The following is a 21,329-nucleotide window of genomic DNA, read 5'->3' as shown; positions in this document are numbered from 1 at the left end:
GAGAAAACAGAGGAATTTGTTTTAAATGAAAGAACAAAAAAAACTGACAAAACAACTAATGAAACAGAGATAAATAATTTACCAGATAAAGAGCTCAAAGCATTAGTAATAAGAAATGCTAACTGAACTAGGGAAAAGAATAGATGAACACAGTGAGAATTTTAACAAGGAACTAGAAAATATTAAGAAAAGAACAAGTCAGGGATAAATTAGGAGTTAGGGATTAACATATACACACTACTATATATAAAAGAGATAATAAACAAGGACCTACTGTATAGCACAGGGAACTCTAATCAGTATTCTGAAATAACCTATATGGGAAAAGAATCTGAAAAAGAATGGATATATGTATGTATATAACTGAATCACTTTACTGTATACCTGAAACTAACACAACATTGTAAATCAACTATACTCCAATTAAAAAAAAAAAAAAGAACCAGTCAGAGCTGAAGAATACAATAACAGAAATGAAAAACACACTAGAAGGATTTAAAAGCAGACTAGGTAATAAAGAACACATAAGTAACATGGAAGATAGAATAATGGAAATCACCCAATCAGAACAGCAAAAAGAAAAATAAATTAAAAAAAATAAAACCAGTTTAAGGGACCTCTGGGACAACATCAAGCACACTAACATTCACATTATAGGGGTCCCAGAAGGAGAAGAGAGAAAGTGGTCAAAAATGTATTTGGAAAAATTATGATTGAAAACTTCCCAAACCTGAAAGAGGAAACAGATATTCAAGTACAGGAAGCACAGAGACCCAAACACGATGAACCCAGAGACCCACATCAAGACATATCATAATTAAAATGGCAAAAGTTAAAGAAAAAGAGAGAATTCTAAAGACAGCAAGAGAAAAAACAGAGACACATACAAGGAAACCCCCCACTCCCCAATAGGCTATCAGCTGATTTTTCTGCAGAAACTTTACAAGCAAGAAGGGAGTGGCATAATATATTTAAAGTGCTGAAAGGGAAAAACCTACAACCTAGGATACTCTACCCAGCAAGATTATCATCTAGAATTGAAGGAAAGATAAAGGACTTCTCAAACAAGCAAAAAATAAAGGAGTTCATCAGTACTAAACCAACCTTAAAATAAATGTTAAAGAGTCTTCCCTAAGTGGAAAAGAAAAGGCTATAACAAGAAGTAAGAAGTCATAGGAAAGGAAAAACCCCACTAGTAAAGGCTGTGGATCAACCACTTAAATAAGCTAGTATAAATATTAAAAGACAAAAACTATAAATAAAATAAAATATAACTACAATAAACAGTTAAGGGATAAACATCAAAAACATAAAATGTGAGGGAGGAGAGAAAAAAATGTAGATCTTTTAGAATATGTTTGAACTTAAAGGACTATCAGTTTGAAACAAGCAGATAGTTACATGACAACATATATGAACACCATGGTAACCCCAAATCAGAAACTTAAATAGATGCAAAAAAACAAAAAGAAACGGACTCAAGCATACTACTAAAGAAAATAATCAAACCACAAGGGAAGAAACAAACAAACAAAAAGAAATAAACAGAGAAGAACTACCCAAAAAACTGGAAAACAAGTAATAAGATGGCAATAATATCAATAATTACTTTAAACGTCAATGGGCTAAATGCTCCAATCAAAAGACACAGGGTGGTTGACTGGATAAAAAACAAGACCCTTCTATATGCTGCCTACAAGAGACTGACTTCAGAGCTAAACACATACACAGACCAAAAATGAGGGAATGGAAAAAGATTTTATACAAACAGAAACAGCAAGAAGGCAGGGGTAGCAATAATCATATCAGACAAAATAGACTTTAAAACAAAGTCTATAACAAAAGACAAAGAAGGGCATTATATAATGATAAAGGGGAGGAAGACAAGATAGTGGAGTAGAAGGACTTGAGCTCACCTCCTCTCATGAAAACACCAAAATAACAACTAACTGCTGAACAATCATCGACAAAAAAGACTGGAACCTACCAAAAAAAAAATTCTACATCCAAAGACAAAGTAGCCACAATGAGACAGTAGTAGGGGTGCATTTGCAATACAATCAAATTCCATGCTCACCAGGTAGGCGATCCACAAACTGGAAAATAATTATATCGCAGAGGTTCTGCCACAGGAGTGAGAGTTCTGAGCCCCATGTCAGGCTCCCCAGTCTGGGGGTCTGGCATCAGGAGGAGGAGCCCCCAGAGCATTTAGCTTTGAAGGCCAGAGGGCTTGACCGCAAGAATGCCACAGGACTGGGGGAAACAGAAACTCCACTCTTGGAGGGCACACACAGGGTCTCATGTGCACTGGGACATAGGGAAAAAGCAGTGACTTCATAGAAGCCTGGGCCAGACCTACCTGCTGGACTTCGAGGGACTCCTGGGGAGGCAGGAGGTGGCTGTGGCTTACTGTGGGGACAAAGACACTGGTGGCAGAGGTACCAGGAAATATTCATAGGAGTGAGTTCTCCTGGAGGACTCCATTTTGACACCAAGACCTAGCCCCACCCAATAGCCTGTAGGCTGCCAAGTCTTCCTGAGCCCACAGCCACCTCTAAACACACCCCTTGACATGGTCCTGCCCACCAGAGGGACAAGACCCAGCTCCAACCACCACTGGGCAGGAACCAGTCCCTCCCACCAGAAAGCCTGCACAAACCTCTTAGACCAACCTCACCCACCAGGGGGCAGAAACCAGAAGCAAGAGGAGCTACAATCCTGAAACCTGCAGAACAGAGACTGCAAACACAGAAAGTTAAACAAAATGAGATGGCAGGGGAATATGTTCCAGACAAAGGAACAAGGTAAAAACTCCAAAAGAACAATTAAGTGAACTGGAGATAGGCAATCCACCTTAAAAAGAATTCAGAGTAATGATAGTAAAGATGATCCATGATCTCAGAAAAAGAATGGAGGCATAGGGCTTCCCTGGTGGCGCAGTGGTTGAGAATCTGCCTGCCAATGCAGGGAACACGGGTTTGAGCCCTGGTCTGGGAAGATCCCACATGCCGCGGAGCAACTAAGCCCATGAGCCACAACTACTGAACCTGAGCGTCTGGAGCCTGTGCTCCACAACGGGAGAGGCCGCAACAGTGAGAGGCCCGCGCACCGTGATGAAGAGTGGCCCCCGCTCGCCTCAACTGGAGAAAGCCCTCGCACAGAAACGAAGACCCAACACAGCCAAAAATAAATAAATAACTAAATAAATTTATAGAAAAAAGAATGGAGGCATAGACTGAGAAGATATAAGAAACGTTTAACAAAGAGCTAGAAGACATAAAGAACAAACAGACTTGAACAATACAATAACTGAAATGAAAAATACACTAGAAGGAATCAATAGCAGAATAAATAAGGCAGAAGAATGGATAAGTGAGCTGGAAGATAGAATGGTAGAAATCACTGCTGTGAATAAAGAATAAAAAATGAAAAGGAAGGAGCACAGTCTAATAGACTTCTGGGACAACATTAAATGCACCAACATTTGCGTTATAGGGGTCCCAGAAGCAGAAGAGAGAGAGAAAGGGCCTAAGGAAATATTTGAAGAGATAATAGCTGAAAACTTCTCTAACAAGGGAAAGGAAACAGTCACCCAAGTCCAGGAAGCACAGAGAGCCCCATACAGGATAAACCCAAGGAGGAACATGCTGAGACACATTAATCAAATTGACAAAAATTAAAGGCAAAGAGAAAATATTAAAAGCAACAAATAACATACAAGAGAATCCCCATAAGGTTATCAGCTATTTTTCAGCAGAAAGTCTGCAGGCCAGAAGGGAGTGGCATGATATATTTAAAGTGATGAAAGGGAAAAACCTACAACCAAGAATACTCTACTCTGCAAGGCTCTCCTTCAGATTCGACAGAGAAATCAAAAGCTTTACAGACAAGCAAAAGGTAAGAGAATTCAGCACCACCAAACCAGCTGTACAACAAAAGCTAAAGGAACTTCTCTAGACAGAAAAGAAAAGGCCACAACTAGAAAATTACAAATGGGAAAGCTCACCAGTAAAGGCAAACATACAGTAAAGGTAGGAAATCATCCACACACAAATATGATATCAAAACCAGCAATCATAAGAAGAGGACAGTATAAATGCAGGATACTGGAAATGCATTTGAAATTAAGAGACTATGAACTTAAAACAATCTTGTATATATATATAGACTGCTATATCAAAACCTCACAGTAACTGCAAACCAAAAATCTACAACAGATATACACACAAAAAAGAAAAAAGAATCCAAACACAACACTGAAGATAAGTCCTCAAATCACCAGAGAAGAAAACAAAAGAGGAAAGGAAGAAAAAAGACCTACAAAAACAAATCCAAAACAAGTAACAAAATGGCAATAAGAACATACATATCGGTAATTACCATAAATGTAAATGGATTAAATGCTCAAACCAAAAGACGGAGACTGGCTGAATGCATACAAAAACAACACTGGTATATATGCTGTCTATAAGAGAGCCACTTCAGATCTAGGGACACATACAGAATGAAAGTGAGGGGATGGAAAAAGGTATTCCATGCAAATGGAAATCAAAAGAAAGCTGGAATAGCAATACTCATATCAGTAATCATGAGAAGAGGACAGCAATCAGACAAAATAGACTTTAAAATAAAGACTGTTACAAGACACAAAGAAGAACACTACATGATGATCAAGGGATTGATCCAAGAAGAAGATATAACAATTGTAAATATATATGCACCCAACATAGGAGCACCTCAACATGGCAAATGCTAACAGCCATAAAAGGAGAAACTGACACTAACACAATAATGGTGAGGGGGTTTAACACCCCACTTTCATCAATGGACAGATCATCCAGACAAAAAAATCAATAAGGAAATACAGGCTTAAATGACACATTAGACCAGATGAACTTAACAGATATTTATAGAGCATTCTTTCCACAAAAAACGAAAATGACAGGCCAATATTGCTGATGAACACAGACGCAAAAATTCTCAATAAAACACTAGCAAACCAAATCCAACAATACATTAAAAGGATCATACACCATGATCAAGTGGGATTTATCCCAGGGATGCAAGGATTTTTCAATATCCACAAATCAATCAGTGTGATACACCACATCAACAAATTGAAGAATAAAAACCATATGATCATATCAATAGATGCAGAAAAAGCTTTTGACAAAATTCAACACCCATTTATGATAAAAACTCTCCAGAAAGTGGGCATAGAGGGAACCTACCTCAACATACTAAAGGCCATATATGACAAACCTACAGCTAACATCATACTCAACAGTGAAAAGCTGAAAGCATTTCCTCTCAAGACAAGGATGTCCACTCGTGCCACTTTTATTCAACATAGTTTTCGAAGTCCTAGCCATGGCAATCAGAGAAGAAAAAGAAATAAAAGGAATCCAAATTGGAAAAGAAGAAATATAACTGTCACTCTTTACAGAAGACATGATACTATACATAGAAAATCCTAAAGATGTTACCAGAAAACTACTAGAGCTCATCAATGAATTCGGTAAAGTTGCAGGATAAAAAATTAATACACAGAAATCTGTTGCATTTCTATACACAGACAACAAAAGATCAGAAAGATAAATTAAGGAAATAATCCCATTTATCATCACATCAAAAGGAATAAAATGCCTAGGAATAAACCTACCTAAGGAGGCAAAAGACCTGTACTCTGAAATCTATAATATACTGATGAAAGAAATTGAAGATGACACAAACAGATAGAAAGATATACCATGTTCTTGGATTGGAAGAATCAATATTGTCCAATGACTATACTACCCAAGGCAGCCTACAGATTCAATGCAATCCCTGTCAAATTACCAATGGCATTTTTAATGGAACTAGAACAAAAAATCTTAAAATTTGTATGGAAACACCAAAGACCCTGAATAGCCAAAGCAACCTTGAGAAAGAAAAGTGGAGTTGGAGTAATCAGGCTCCCTGACTTCAGACTATACTATAAAGCTACAGTAATCAAAACAGTATGATACTGGCACAAAAACAGAAATATAGATCATTGGAACAGGATACAAAGCCCAGAAATAAACCCACGCACCTATGGTCAATTAATCTATGACAAAGGAGGCAAGAATATATTGGGTTGGCCAAAAAGTTCGTTCAGGTTTTTCTGTAAGATGTTACAGAAAAACCCAAATGAACTTTTTGGCCAATCCAATACAATGGAGAAGAGACAGTCTCTTCAACAACTGTTGCTGGGAAACTGGACAGCTACATGTAAAAGAATGAAATTAGAACATTCTCTAACACCATGCACAAAAATAAACTCATATGGATTAAAGACCTAAATGTAAGACCAGATACTATAAAACTCTTAGAGGAAAACATAGGCAGAACACTCTTTGACATAAATCGCAGCAATATCTTTTTGGATCTACCTCCTAGAGTAATGAAAAGAAAAAGAAAAAGAAAATGAAAATGAAAAAGAAAAAAATGGGACCTAATTAAACTTAAAAGCTTTTGCACAGCAAAGGAAACCATAAACAAAATGAAAAGAAAATACACAGAATGAGAGAAAACATTTGCAAATGATGCGACCGACAAGGGATTAATCTACAAAATATACAAACAGCTCATGCAGTTCAATATCAAGAAAAACAAACAACCCAATCAAAAAATGGGCAGAAGACCTAAACAGACATTTCTCTAGAAAAGACATACAAATGGCCAAAAATAACATGAAAAGATTCTCAACATTGCTAATTATTAGAGAAAGGCAAATCAAAAAAACAATGAGGTATCACCTCACACCAGTCAGAATGTCCATCATCAAAAAGTCTACAAACAATAAATGCTGGCGAGGGTGTGGACAAAAGGGAACCCTGCTACACTGTTGGTGGGAATGTAAACTGGTACAGCCACTATGGAGAACAGTACAGAGGTTCCTTAAAAAACTAAAAATAGAGCTACCATATGACCCAGCAATCCCACTCCTGGGCAGGTATCTGGCAAAAACCATACTTCAAAAAGATCCATGCACCCCAACGTTTGCTGCAGCACTATTTACAGTAGCCAAGACATGGAAGCAACCTAAATGTCCATCAACAGAGGAATGGATAAAGAAAACGTGGTACATATATACAATGGAATATTACTCAGCTGTAAAAAAGAACGAAATAATGCCATTTGCAGCAACATGGATGGACCTAGATATTGTCATACTGAGTGAAGTAAGTCAGAAAGAGAAAGACAAATACCATATGATATCACTTATATATATTAAAAAATGATACAAATGAACTTATTTACAAACAGATACAGACTCAGAGACTTAGAAAACAAACTTATGGTTACCAGGGAATAAGCGGGGGAGGGATAAATTGGGAGATTGGGATTGACGTATACACACTACTATATAAAATAGATAGCTAATAAGGACCTACTGTATAGCATAGGGAACTCTACTCAATACTCCATAATAACCTATATGGGAAAAAAATCTGAAAAAGAATAGATATATGTATATATATATATATATATATATATATATATGTATAACTGAATCACTTTGCTGTAAATCTGAAGCTAACACAACATTTAAATTAACTATACTCCAATATAAAATAAAAATTTTTAAGTGATAAAAGCATAAATACAAGAGGATATTACACACATTAACATATGCACCCAATACTGAAGCACCTAAATATATAAAGCAAATACTAACAGACATAAAAGGAGAAATAGACATTAAAACAATAATAGAAGGGGACTTTAACACCACACTTACATCAATGGACAGAACATCCAGACAGAAAATCAATAAGGGAACGGTGCTCTTAAATGATACAATAGACCACTTGGACTTAATAGAAATCTAGAGGACACTCCATCCCAAAACAGCAGAATACACATTCTTTTCAAGTGCACATGGAACATTCTTCAGGATAGATCATGTGCTAGGCCACAAAACAAGTCTCAACAAATTTAAGAGGCTAAAAATCATATCAAGCATTTTTTTCAGACCACGACACCATGAAACTAGAAATCAATTACAGGAAGAGAAAAGGGAAAAACACAAACACGTGGAGACTAAACAACATGTTACTAATGAACCAAGGGTCAATGAAGAAATCCAAGAGGAAATCAGAAAATACCTCAAGACAAATGAAAATGTAAACACAACCTTCCAAAATCTGTGGGATGCAGCAAAAGCAGTTCTACAAGAGTAGTTCATAGTGATACAAGCTTACCTCAAGCAAAATCTCAAATAAACAACCTATCCTACCATCTGAAGGATTTAGAAAAAGAACAAAGCTTGAAGTCAGCAGAAAGAAGGAAATAATAAAGAAGGAAAATAAATAAATAATAATAAAGAAAATAAAATACAGACTAAAAAAACAATAGAAAATATCAATGAAACCAAGAGCTGGTTTTTTGAAAAGATAAACAAAATTGAAAAGCCTTTAGTCAGGCTCATCAAGAAAAAAAGAAGGAGGACTCAAATAATCAAAATAAGAAATTAAAGAGAAGAAGGGACTTCCCTGGTGGAGCAGTGGATAAGACTCTGTGCTCCCTATGCAGGGGGCCCAGGTTCGATCCCTGGTCTGGGAACTAGATCCCCCATGCGTGCTGCAACTAAGAGTTTGCATGCCACGATGAAGGAGCCCACATGCCACAACTAAGACCAGGCGCAACCAAATAAATAAGTAAATACTTTTAAAAACAAGAAATTAAAGAGGAGAAATTACAACAGATATCACAGAGACACACAAAAAAATCATAAGAAAATACCATGGACAGTTATATGCCAACAAATTGGACAGCCTAGAAGAAATGCATAAATTTCTAGAAACACACAATCATCCAAGACTGAATCAGGAAGAAATAGACCTTCTGAACAAACAGTGAAATTGAATTAGTAATCCAAAAAATTCCAGCAAACAAAAGTCCAGGACTGGACTGCTTCACAGGGGAATTCTACAAAACATATAATGAAGAGATAATACCTAGCATTCTCAAATTATTCCAAAAAATTGAAGAGGAAGGAACCCTCCCAAATTCATTCTATGAGGCCACCATTACCCTGATACCAAAACCAACAAAGACACTACAAAAAAGAAAATTACAGGCCAATATTTCTGATCAATATGGATGCAAAAATCCTCAACAAAATATTAGCAAGCTGAATCCAACAATATATAAAAAGGCTCATACACCATGATCAAGTGGGATTTATTCCAGGGATGCAAGAATAGTTTAGTATTTGCAAATCAGTCAATGTGATATACCACATTAACAAAAGGAAGGATAAAAATTATATGATCATCTCAATAAATGCAGAAAAAGCATTTGACAAAATTCAACATCCATTCATGATAATAACTCTCATCCAAATTGGCATAGAGGGAACATATCTCAATATAGTAAAGATCATATATGATAAAATCACAGCTAATATCATACTCAATAGTGAAAAGCTGAATGCTTTTCCTCTAAAATGAGGAATAAGATACCCTTTCTATTTAACATAGTATTGGAAGTTCTAGCCACAGAAATCAGACAAGAAAAAGAAATAAAAGACATCCAAATTGGAGGGGAAGAAGTAAAAGTGTTACTATTTTCAGACAACATGATACTATATAAAGAAAACCCTAATAAAGTCTCCAACAGAAAAACTATTAGAACTAATAAATGAATTCAGGAAAAGTTGCAGGATACAAGACTAATATACAGAAATCTGTTGCTTTTCTGTACATTAATAATGAACTATCAGAAAGAAAAAACAAGAAAACAATCCATTAAAGTCACATAAAAAAGAATAAAATACCTAGGAATAAACTTAACCAAGCAGGTGGAAAAATACATTCTCTGAAAACTATAAAACACTGATGAAGGAAATTGAAAATGACAGAAAGAAATGGAAAGATATTCCATGTTCATGGATTGGAAGAATTAACATTGTTAAAATGACCATACTACCAAAGCAATCTACAGATTTAATACAAACTCTACCAAAGTACTCATGACATTTTTCACAGAACTAGAACAAATAATCCTAAAATGTATGTGGAACCACAAAAAACCCCAAATAGCCAAATCAATCTTGAGAAAAAAAGAGCAAAGCTGAAGGTATCACACTCCCTGGCTTCAGAGTATATTACAAAGCTACAGTAATAAAAACAGTATGGTACTGGCACAAAAACAGACACATACAACAATGAAACAAAATAGAGAGCCCCCAAATAAACCCACGTACTTATGGTCAATTAATTTATGACAAGAGGGCAAGAATACACAATTGGGAAAGTCTCTTCAATAAGTGATGCTGGGAAAACTGGGCAGCTACATGTAAAAGAATGAGATTAGAACATTTTCTCACACCATATACAAAAATAAACTCAAAATAGATTAAAGACTTAAGACTGGAAACCATAAAAATCTCTGTTTCTTCTAGCAGAAAACAGATGAAAAACTCTTTGACATAAATCATAGCAATATTTTTTTGGATCTGTCTCCTAAGGCAAAGGAAACAGAAGCAAAAAAAAAAAAAAAATCCAAATGGGACCTAATTAAATTTAAAAGCTTTTGCACAGCAAGGGAAACCATTAACAAAATGAAGAAACAACCTGCTGAATGGAAGAAACTATTTGCAAATGATATGACCAATAAGGGGTCATATAAACAGCTCATACAACTCATACATATAAACAGCTCATACAACTCAATATCAAAAAAAAAAACCTGATTAAAAAATGGGCAGAAGACCTGAATAGATATTTTTCCAAAGACATACAGATGGCTTACAGGCACATGAAAAGATGCTCAACAGTCCTAATCATCAGAGAAATACAAATCAAAACCACAATGAGTTATCACCTTACACCTGTCAGAATGGCTATCATCAAAAAGACCACAAATAACAAATATTGGTGAAGAAGTGGAGAAAAGGGAACCCTAGTACACTGTTTGTGGGAATGTAGACTGGTACAGCCACTTGGAAAACAGTATGGAGGTACCTCAAAAAACTAAAAATAGAACAACCATATGATCCAGCAATTCTACTACTGGGTATATATCTAATATATAAATATAGATATGTACATATATATAGATTCATATACAGTCACATATATATTCATATATATAGGAGTATAAGCTATAAAAATATTAAATCACTATGTTATACACCTGAAACTAATAGAATATTGTAAATAAACTGTATTTCAATTTTTTAAAAGGTAAAAAGATCTTTGGGGGAAATTTTTTTAAGAGTCAAGTATCTTTCCAGCCCTGTCTCTACTCCTCCACACTGGCTGATCTAGGGTCCTTCAAATCGCCCTACACATTCCTACCTCTGAACTTAGTTCTCATGTTCCACCTCTCTCTCCTCCTCCTCTCTATCTACCCCAGTCTTACCTGGTCTTCATGACCCAGGACAAGCGCTTTTCCATAAAGCCAATCACCCCTGACTGAAGGAACTTATCCCTCTAGGAACTCCTTTAACAATTACCTCTTTATGATTAACTTGTCAATTAATTATGCATTATCTCATGACATTTCTCCCACAGCTACGTTGAGTTAGTATTTGTCTTACATAGTAATTTAACTTTTTACACATGGTCTTTTCCCCTAACTAGATTATAAACATCTTAAGAAAGAAGCCTTGTCTTGACATCTTTCTTCTCAGCACCTTTTACAATGTTTTGCATGTCATCAAATTTAAATTAATGTATATCATTTGGATTTTAATTTTATCTAATTTCAAAGGTATATCAGGAGACCCTTTGAGGCTGATGCCCACACTAAACAGATTATAAGCTCTTTAAGGACCATTTTGTTCATGACTATAGTCCCAGAACACAGCACTGCCTAGCATTCAGGAGATGCTCAATAATGCTGATATTTTGTCTATGCTCACATTTCAGTGTGTACTGTTTTTCATCATCAATGAAACAGTAGCCTCTAAAATATGATTACCATATGTTCTGGTTTTCCTGGGACAGTCCTGGTTTTCCCATCATAATTATTAACAGTGCCTAAGTGTTCCACTTTGGATAATAAGTTATATGGTCACTTACCCTGAAATCAAAGCAAATTCAGATACTTCATTTATTGTTTTCAGCTCTGACTTTGACCTCCTCTGCGTGTTTTGGCTTTGGTTGTTTGCTTTTATTATGTCTTGGTGCTCACTTCTGAATCCTTTCAGGGTCTTCCTTACCTTCTTTGGATCCAGTTAAGTTTCCATCTGTGTTTGGTTCAGTGATGCAGAAATACAGGTTTAACATAACTAAGTTACTTGCTTCTCTTTATCCCTCATAAAAGCTGCTTCAAGACTGTTTTCTTTTACTAATATGAAATCTGTTTCTTGCATCATTGCTGGCATCCGAGCATTCATGAGCAGCGTAGCAAAGGACAAACTCATGTCTGGAATGAAGGACGAGAACATATTTAGTGAAGTCATTAAAATTTCAATTCTTAAAGAGTTTGGTGCCAGAAACCAATCTAAACAAATAAACGTATATTTGCTAGTGTCTAAGGAGAGCCATCAATAATTAATTCTTAAGTTTTGTACAGATACTTATTAGAGAACACTGTATAATTAAACATTCTTATGTTATCTCTGTTGAATTTGAAGCCCTCCTTTTTTTTTAGATTGTATTTATAATAAAAATCTAATTTTTTCTTTCTGAGTTATCCCCCTCTTCTCTCCCACTTTTTAAAGCTTTTATGTGGTTTTTTTAACCACCTTCACCATTATATGCTTTTAATTTAAAAATACAGCTCACATTTTTTTCTGTCACCTTTTAGCTGAATAAATTCTTACAACAAAACAGTCTGTTAAGAATTATACTTATTTCGGGTTTTAAAAATCTATACTTGGGCTTCCCTGGTGGCGCAGTGGTTGAGAGTCTGCCTGCCAATGCACGGGACACGGGTTCGAGCCCTGGTCTGGGAAGATCCCACATGCTGCAGAGCAGCTGGGCCCGTGAGCCACAGTTACTGAGCCTGCGCGTCTGGAGCCTGTGGTCTGCAACAAGTGAAGCTGCGGTGGTGAGAGGCCCGCGCGCCGCGATGAAGAGTGGCCCCCGCTTGCCACAACTGGAGAAAGCCCTCACACAGAAACGAGGACCCAACACAGCCATAAATAAATAAATAAAATAAATTAAAAATTAAAAAAAAAAAAAAAATCTATACTTATTTTGATATAAATTTTGATAGATGGCAAAATTCTAAAATTTCTAGTATTTGTAACGAAATTGGGCAGTACTTACTGTTTTAACCCATATTTCATTTTCAATGTATAGTGTTGGAATTAATAATACCAGTAATACAAGGAGCAAAAGATGAGCCCCCATCTTAAAGGAGCTTATAGTCTATTTTGAAAGCATCACATATATACATATCATAGCTGAAGGATAATTTTAAGGTAGTTTATAAACAAGTGAGAGATTGTAGTATTTAAACTGCAAAGGTCAGCTCTTAGGCAATTCAAAGTCAGGGAAGACAGTTGTTTAGAGACAGCTTTGGAGAGGAGTTGATCCTTTCCTCCTTGAAGATAGTGTAAGGGTAAATTGCTGTAGGGGTAAAGAGTGCTTTCTAGGCAGTGAGTAGCTTTGAGCCAAACCTTCCTGGTTGGAACTGGCATGGGTAAGAGATTGGCCTGACAGGAGTAGCTTTTTATTTAGGGAGTAGCTGAGAGTGTACTGGAAGCCAGAATGGCAAGGCTCATGTGAAAACCTTCACACAGGGCAAAACCCACAGGAAACAGACCAAAGAAGAGCTATTCTCATTGAAGCTGGGGAGGGGCTGGTCCCAGAGCTCCACCTGATCATGTCTCCTCCCCTTAGCCCGGGGGGTAACCTACCTCCAAGGACGCTACCCCTCTCCCCATGACTCTGTAAAAACCAGTTTTGTCCTCCTTTCCGCAATAGAGTCTCAATAATATATTTGTCAACAGATAGTATAAAATTCTAAAACTTTGAGTTATTTCCTCTTGCGCTATTTGTATAAGATCCAAACCCATTAAACAGAATCTTATTAGAATGAAAAAATATATCATTAGTAAAATGTTAACAAGCTCCAGCAGATTTTGAGCCTACTATAAGCTTCATTTCATAGACTAAAATTCTCCAGGCACCAAATGATAAAACATTTGAGATGATAAATGGAATTTAACCTGTATTCTTCCAAGCATGAAAGGGAACTCGTTTTCTTGGAGAGTTGGTCTTGGAGAATTTTTGCACTAAGCCAAAGTTGGCTTTCCTAAAATAGTACGGTTTAAAGAGAACAAACATCAACCACTGCCTTTCCTTGTCTGCTTTGTCTGCATCAATGTCATTAACTCTGATTATCTGCTACTTTTAACTTTGGGGAAAGGATCAAAATATCATCCACTCATCCAATACTGTACTTGGCACTGGGTAAGTCAAGTGAGTTTTATAAGGACAGAATTTAATGATGGCTACTTAGCGTGCAGTTTGTTTTGGCTCCAGGATAGGAAGTAGCAGCATGTATCTGCAACCTTGGGAGCAGCTTCCTGGAAAAGTGCTGTGATAGTTTCCTAAGGCTGCCATAAGAGTACCACAAACTGGGTGCCTTGCAGTTTTGGAAGCTGGAAGTCTGAGATCAAGGTGTTGGCAGTGTTGGTTCCTTCTGAGGGAGTGAGCGAGAATCTATTCCAGGTCTTTCCCCTAACTTCCGGTGCTTTGCTGGCAATCTTTGGCATTCCTTGGATTGTAGATGCACCACCTGACCTCTGCCTTCACCTTCATATGGGGTTCTCCCAGTGTGTGTGCGTGTGTGTGTATGTTTATGTGTCCACATTGCTCCTTTTTATAAGGACACCAGTCATATTGGGTTAGGGGCCCATTCTACTGCAGTATAACCTCATCTTAACTTATTACACCTGCAATGACCCTATTTCCAAATAAGGTCACATTCTGAGCTACTGGGGGTTAGGACTTAAATATATGAATTGGGGGAGGGGGGGACACAATTCAACCCTTACAAAATGCTCAGTCCAGTGTTACATCCCACTCCACCCTGGTTCCACGAAGGTTGCCCATGGTTGCCCCATGGCCAGAATCTGACTGAGGTGGTGGGATTCACTCAGGCCCCCTGCCCTTGCCTCCTCTGAGACTGCAGAGCCCCAACAGGCTGGCTAAAAGCCACATGGACACCAGGCTTTGATAAGGTGACTTCCCTCTGGATTTACACCAATGAACCTGCTTTGACTTCTGCTGTACGGGGGGCAAAGGTAGGCATGTCTATGCTAGGGTGAGTCTCAGCCACCAACTACAGCTGCATTCATGGTTTTCCTTCTCTTTGATAAGTGCCCACAGCCTACCTCATGTCCTCCTTTGCAGGCTCAATTTAAAGACAGGCTTGGCACTGAGGTCAATTAGAGAGGTAAAATAGCATAAGCAAATAGTCACTTCTTACCTTTCTAAGCTGCTTTTAGTCAGTTTCTCATTTCTTCATTCTCTTCCTAAAGATATTTATGTTTAAATAAAGGTTTTCTCCCTCACAGCCTGATTTTTCCATCTGCTTGATTCCTGCAGTGAAGTCTTAACCCTATGTTTGTTTGTCTTCTCACAGCTTGTTGCCATGGGAATGATTATAAGATGGCAAATTTCAACACTGTCTTCAAAGCACCCTGAAAGAGATGGAGAAAATGGGCAGGATAGAAATGTGCTCTTAGCTGAACACATATCTCTGATTACTGGCCAAAGCACAGTAGAAGGGAAGTTCAGAGTAACAAGGGATACATTAATGTTTAAGTATACATCAAATGGATCCCCACGACAAGCCTCCTCTTATCTAAGGAATAATAAGCACTAGAAACCCAGGAATTGGTCGCCTTGAAAGATGAGCTCTTGTGATTCACAAATGAAAGAATGCTTTGTGCTGAAGAAACGCTTTAGCAGCCCTGTTGAGAGGTTGAGTTGGTTCTAGAGGCATTGACTTACTTCCTGGGTTCCCTCAGCCCACATGAAGACATGCCTGACATCCTGAGAAAGTATGTTAGGCTGCAGCCTTGGCTCCAAGGTCTTAGGGGGAAATGAAGCACTGACTTGCCCAGCAGTCTGGTTATAATTTCTGCTGTTCCTGGATAGAGGCAGGGAAATACCACAAAGAGATAAAGAAAGAAAGCCTTATGTTCTTAATTTTTCATGAGAAAAACTATTGCACAATAATAACCCACCCTCAAGTCACATATTGTTTAGATGACACAGGGGCATAGCATCCTGGTCTGAGCTCTAGACATCCAAGTATTTAAAGTGAACTTGCCGTCATTTGGCTTCATTATTATCCAGGTGCCAAGATGCCTTAGCTAGTGCAATCAGCCTATGGCTATGTATATATGCTTATGGTTTTTAATGTAAAAACACCTATTTTTCTTCTGTAATTTTTTTCTTGTTATTTTATTTTAGATAAAAATATATACTCTGGAAGAGCACAGTATTTTATCTGTTTGTGTTGAAAAGCATGTGGAAAGACCAGCACACTTGGCTTATCATCTCTTGTCCGACTTTACCAAGCGACCTTTGTGGGACCCCCATTACATGTAAGAATAAATTTTAAATATTTTCTTATTCAACCCTGACATCATGTAAAAGATGACCTCTACACTGCAGTCTATCTCCATTGCCCAATGTATGACCTATTGTTTTATTAAACAGTATTTGCTAAAGCTTGCTCTGCATGGAAAACTGTATCAGGTGCTACTGAGAGACACAAAAATTATTATAATCATCTATTTTTCATCTAAATTGAGTTGACATGCTTTACCCACATCTACTGTACTCCTATCAATAACTCTTCAAAGTTGATATTATTCCTATTTAACAAGAGAGAGATCCCAAGACTTGCCAACATTACACAGGCAGTAAAGCAATGGAACCTGAATTGGAACCCAGGTCTGTCAGGCTCTGAATTCCACACTCTTGTACTTTAATACACAGTCTCATTGCTCTTGAGGAAGTGATTATCAAATAGTCCCTCCAACTTCCCACTCTTGATCTTTATTTGGCAGTCCCCTCTTTTTCTGTGAAGCAGCACTCCCTGGTGAGAAGCTGGGAGAAGCAGCTGTGTGCGTACATTCCTTCCTGCTCTCCATGTCTGATCAGGGCCCACTCCTGTCAGCCTACATCTCTTCTGTTACTCCTTGTCTCCCACATCCCTAATCCAATCTTCTCCACTCTCTCTCCTTTCCTGGAATGCAGAGCTGGGCATCTTGTCAACTGTACTGTCAGGGTAACACCCCCTTCTCCAAGGAGTCCAAGCTCCTGAGCTGCAGGGCTCAGGCCTCATGGACACCTTGCTTGAAGGAAAGGATTGGTAAGATTATACCTATTATATTCAGCATTACCATTTACTTCCTAATTTGGACGAAGTAGAGTTTCATCTTTTAAATGTCCAAATCTCACTGTGATTAACAGCATGTAACAGACAATTTAACACCACTAAAGTGAAACATCTCTGGGCTCATGTGTTACATTTGCATAGATGCCAGAATGATACATCCTGGTTAATGTTACCATAATAAACATTCGGAGAGAAAAGGAAACACTTGACGATTTTCTTGCATTGATCTTTGTAGATACTCTATAAGTACAAAGATTTTAGCAAGAATAATGCCTAAACTTGCTGCTCTTTTCAAATGTTTCTCCCATTACTTTCTATATCACCTGACATTCTAGCCTAATTGAACTTGAATGAATGAATGAATGAATTCTAATTCCACTTACCTTTTTTTTGCATCTATCATGATTCAGGTACTGTGCCAGGTGTTTTCATTTGATCCTCACAATAACCCCATAGGTACTATTATCTACATTTTATAGATGAAAAAAAAGTGACTTGCCTAACATAACATAGTTACTAAGTGGCAATCTGAGACTCAAAGGCAAGTTGCTTGATTCCAAGCTTAGTGCTCTTTCCCAATATACCATATTCCTTTACCTCAGAGTCGTTGGATTGTCCATATAATTCACTAGTCTTCAAAATATTATTACTTGATCCTAGAGAAAAATAATTTTGTGGAAAAAAGAAAAGCGCCTTTCTCTGCAGTGTTGAAGGCAGTGACCTTAGAGTCAGATGGCCAGCATTCTTTTCATCACATGCAGAATTATTCCTTCTGGCCAAACAACTCTAAAAACGGACTTTAAGAAATGATGCTGGCTTTGGGGGGATGGTTATGTGAGCAGAAGGGTGAATATGGACACCAATAATGAAGTTATGCAAACAAACAAAAGAAAGGAATGCCTTATTCTACCAGGTAGAAAAATGTAGACTTTCTGTCACTGTTCTATTTACATAGGTCCTGTGAAGTCATAGACTGGGTAAGTGAAGATGATCAGATATATTATATCACTTGTCCTGTGGTGAATGATGACAAACCCAAAGACTTGGTAGTACTTGTTTCACGAAGAAGGCCTCTCAAAGATGGGTGAGTATATGTGATTCAAGTGTTTTAGCAATGTCTTATAGTATAGAGTAGAAAGAAAAAGTTGATATGAAAATAAGGAAGTCAATGGAATAAGCATTTCTGGTCTTGAATGATGTTCATGTGAATTTTTTCTAGATGAGGCTTTAGTTATCATTAAAAAACAAACAAAGAACCAAAAAGAAACAATTATCTATTAAGTGCCAGCCATGTAAGACTCGTAAAGCAGTTCCCTTTCCTTTTGCTCTATGCAGATGTAAAACGGATATTTACCAAACCTTCAAAATATTCCATTATTGTAAAAATGCAATGAAAGCCAAATAAAACACCAGGAATTGGTTTTGGTTCAGAATTTACAAAGACTCAACTGTGCTAGACACCCAAAATGGCTGGCTGTCAATTAGAGTGTCTGTTCATGGCTTCTCCGTGGGCACTGGACTTCTCAGAGAATAGTGTCTAGGTTCTAAGGGGAAGGGTCCCAAGAGCAGGTGTGCAAAGGGACAAGAAGTGGAAGTTGCCAGGGCAGTTATGGTCTCCCCCTGGAACTAGCCAGCATTATTTCTGATGTCAAAGCTGGCCTATAGAAATAATCCCTCCCGTGTGGGATTAATGCACATGGATGTTCAGTGTAGTATCATTTACTATGGCAAAAGATATTAGAAATAAACTGAAGCTCCATCTTATTAATTATGGTAGAACCATACTACAGAGTACTATACCAGCATTAAAAAGGATGAAGTAGTCACAGAGGCACAGATACAGAAACACCTCCAAAGTTTTACCATTAGGTGAAAAATCAAATTATAGACCGATATTTGTAAAATGATTATATTTATGTAAAAATCTACATACGTCCATTTGCTTACATAAATGTTATATATTTATAAAAATATCTGGAGGATCACAATATAACGTGGTCATCTCTAGGATAAGTATGTATTGTGCTTATGGTGGACTGAAGGATGACTTCTGTTTTCTAATGTATAGGGTTCTCTATTGTTTGAAGGTTCTTTAAAACAATGGTATTATTTTTTCATTAAAAAAAGAAGAAACTGAAGTTACAACCCATTAGGGCACCCAAAAAAAAAAAAAAAAAAAACAGTTTGGAGGTTGACTGCAGCTTTGCAGAGTTATACAAAGTATATGTAATTCTTAGGCAGAAAACACCTATGGCCCTTATTATTATTTGCTATACTTGAATGTATCCATAGAGAATGTTTTCCTATGTATACCACTCATCTAAAAGATCTGGGTGTCTATAGTTTTACTTCTACTATATAAACAAGTTGCATTAACTGTTGGAATTTATTTTCTAACAACTATTCTTTGTTTCTCTCAAGAACTTTGAAAATGTCCTTTTATCTTTCAGTCACACTTACACGGTGGCAGTGAGGTCAATTATTCTGCCATCAGTCCCACCTTCTCCACAGTACGTCAGAAGTGAGATCATAAGTGCCGGATTTCTCATCCGTGCTATTGACAGCAGTTCATGTACCGTAAGTTTGATGAAACATCTGCAGATTAATTTGTTCCTACAGATACAGAGGAACCTTTTACCTGGATTTACTAATTAACTGTAATTCTGCAGTGTGTGTCCACCCACACCCACCAGGGAATCCTAAGGTCATCCTTTCAGATCCATTCCCAAAAGATTAGGGTCATAGCCTCCCCTACACCGACAAGATTGAGATCCCTGCTTGAAAAAGCTCTAAGTCAATAAGAAATTAAAATATTGTTTTGTTTTGCTTTGTTTTTTTGAAACAGGTATCTTACTTTAACCAGATTTCTGCTAGCACCCTTCCTTACTTTGCTGGAAATCTTGGTGGCTGGTCAAAATCCATTGAAGAGACAGCAGCCTCCTGTATACAATTCATAGAGAACACTACTGATGATGGGTTGATAAGCATATTTTAAATGATAAACTTTAAATTATCTGTCATTTTATTTTCCACTTTCAATTTCAAGCACCCTTAGCTCTGACACTTGACTAGCTTCTGGGCCACAAATAATTTAATATCATTCTAAGCAAAATGCAGTTATGAAGAGGTTAAAAAACAAAATGCATCCCAAGTCCAATACCAGTGATTTGGGTTAACATTAAAAGAGCTTTAAAACTCTGTTTTAGATCACCTGTGGCTTTGCTCCCTTCCAGGGGCACAGGCAATGGAAAATTTCCCACATGCAATATTGTGTGTTCTGTAAAATGGTGGAAGTAAGGTTAAAATAATCAAAACATTTTTAGGCTACATGTTCTGTTTGAAAGTTTACAAAATTTTATAAAATCAGAAATGATAAGTTGGCTAGTTGATTAATAGTATGGGGTTGTTCCATGTACAGCAGGTATCTGTATGTCAGGAGCATCTGACAAGATGTATTACATGTTTTAGAGCTTTAAATTAGGAAGACATTAAAACATAATAGAATCCAATCAATTTTAGTAATAGGAACTACTTTCCTAGTGTCATTTAACATATATCAAGTTAGCTGACCAATTTAGTATCTATTGCTCTATCTACACTCACAAAGTACCTGCAAAATGTGATATTGTAGAGAAAGCATTAACTGAGCTCTACTTTCATAATCATTACATTAGAACTTTATTCCCTAGGCTTTTTAAAAAAATTTATTTATTTTATTTTTGGCTGTGTTGGGTTTGTTGCTGCGCATGGGATTTCTCTAGTTGCGGCGAGTAGGCGCTACTCTTCATTGCGGTACACAGGCATCTCATTGTGGTGGCTTATCTTGTTGTGGAGCACGGGCTCTAGGTGCGTGGGCTTCAGTAGTTGTGGTACGTGGGCTCAGTAGTTGTGGTGCATGGGCTTAGTTGCTCCGCGGCACGTGGATCTTCCCGGACCAGGGATCAAACCCGTGTCCCCTGCATTGGCAAGTGGATTCTTAACCA

At 37.2% G+C, this 21,329-nt stretch overlaps 1 protein-coding gene across 1 annotated transcript in view; it reads left to right on the top strand.

Annotated features, from left to right (window-relative positions):
* The window catches only part of ACOT12 (acyl-CoA thioesterase 12), a 55,753-nt gene extending 35,412 nt beyond the window's left edge, over nt 1-20,341 (top strand). Inside the window, exons 12-15 of the mRNA XM_061187962.1 lie at nt 16,413-16,546; nt 18,302-18,430; nt 19,797-19,923; nt 20,192-20,341. Of these exons, the coding sequence (XP_061043945.1) occupies nt 16,413-16,546; nt 18,302-18,430; nt 19,797-19,923; nt 20,192-20,341 (540 nt within the window). The remainder of the gene's footprint in view (nt 1-16,412; nt 16,547-18,301; nt 18,431-19,796; nt 19,924-20,191) is intronic.
* The last annotated feature ends 988 nt before the right edge of the window (nt 20,342-21,329 follow it).

This window comes from Eubalaena glacialis, chromosome 4, assembly GCF_028564815.1.
Source record: "Eubalaena glacialis isolate mEubGla1 chromosome 4, mEubGla1.1.hap2.+ XY, whole genome shotgun sequence".
NCBI classification, from domain to species: domain Eukaryota; kingdom Metazoa; phylum Chordata; class Mammalia; order Artiodactyla; family Balaenidae; genus Eubalaena; species Eubalaena glacialis.
The sequence above is the reverse complement of the archived record's forward strand: the minus strand, read 5'-3'. Positions and strand labels throughout refer to the sequence as shown.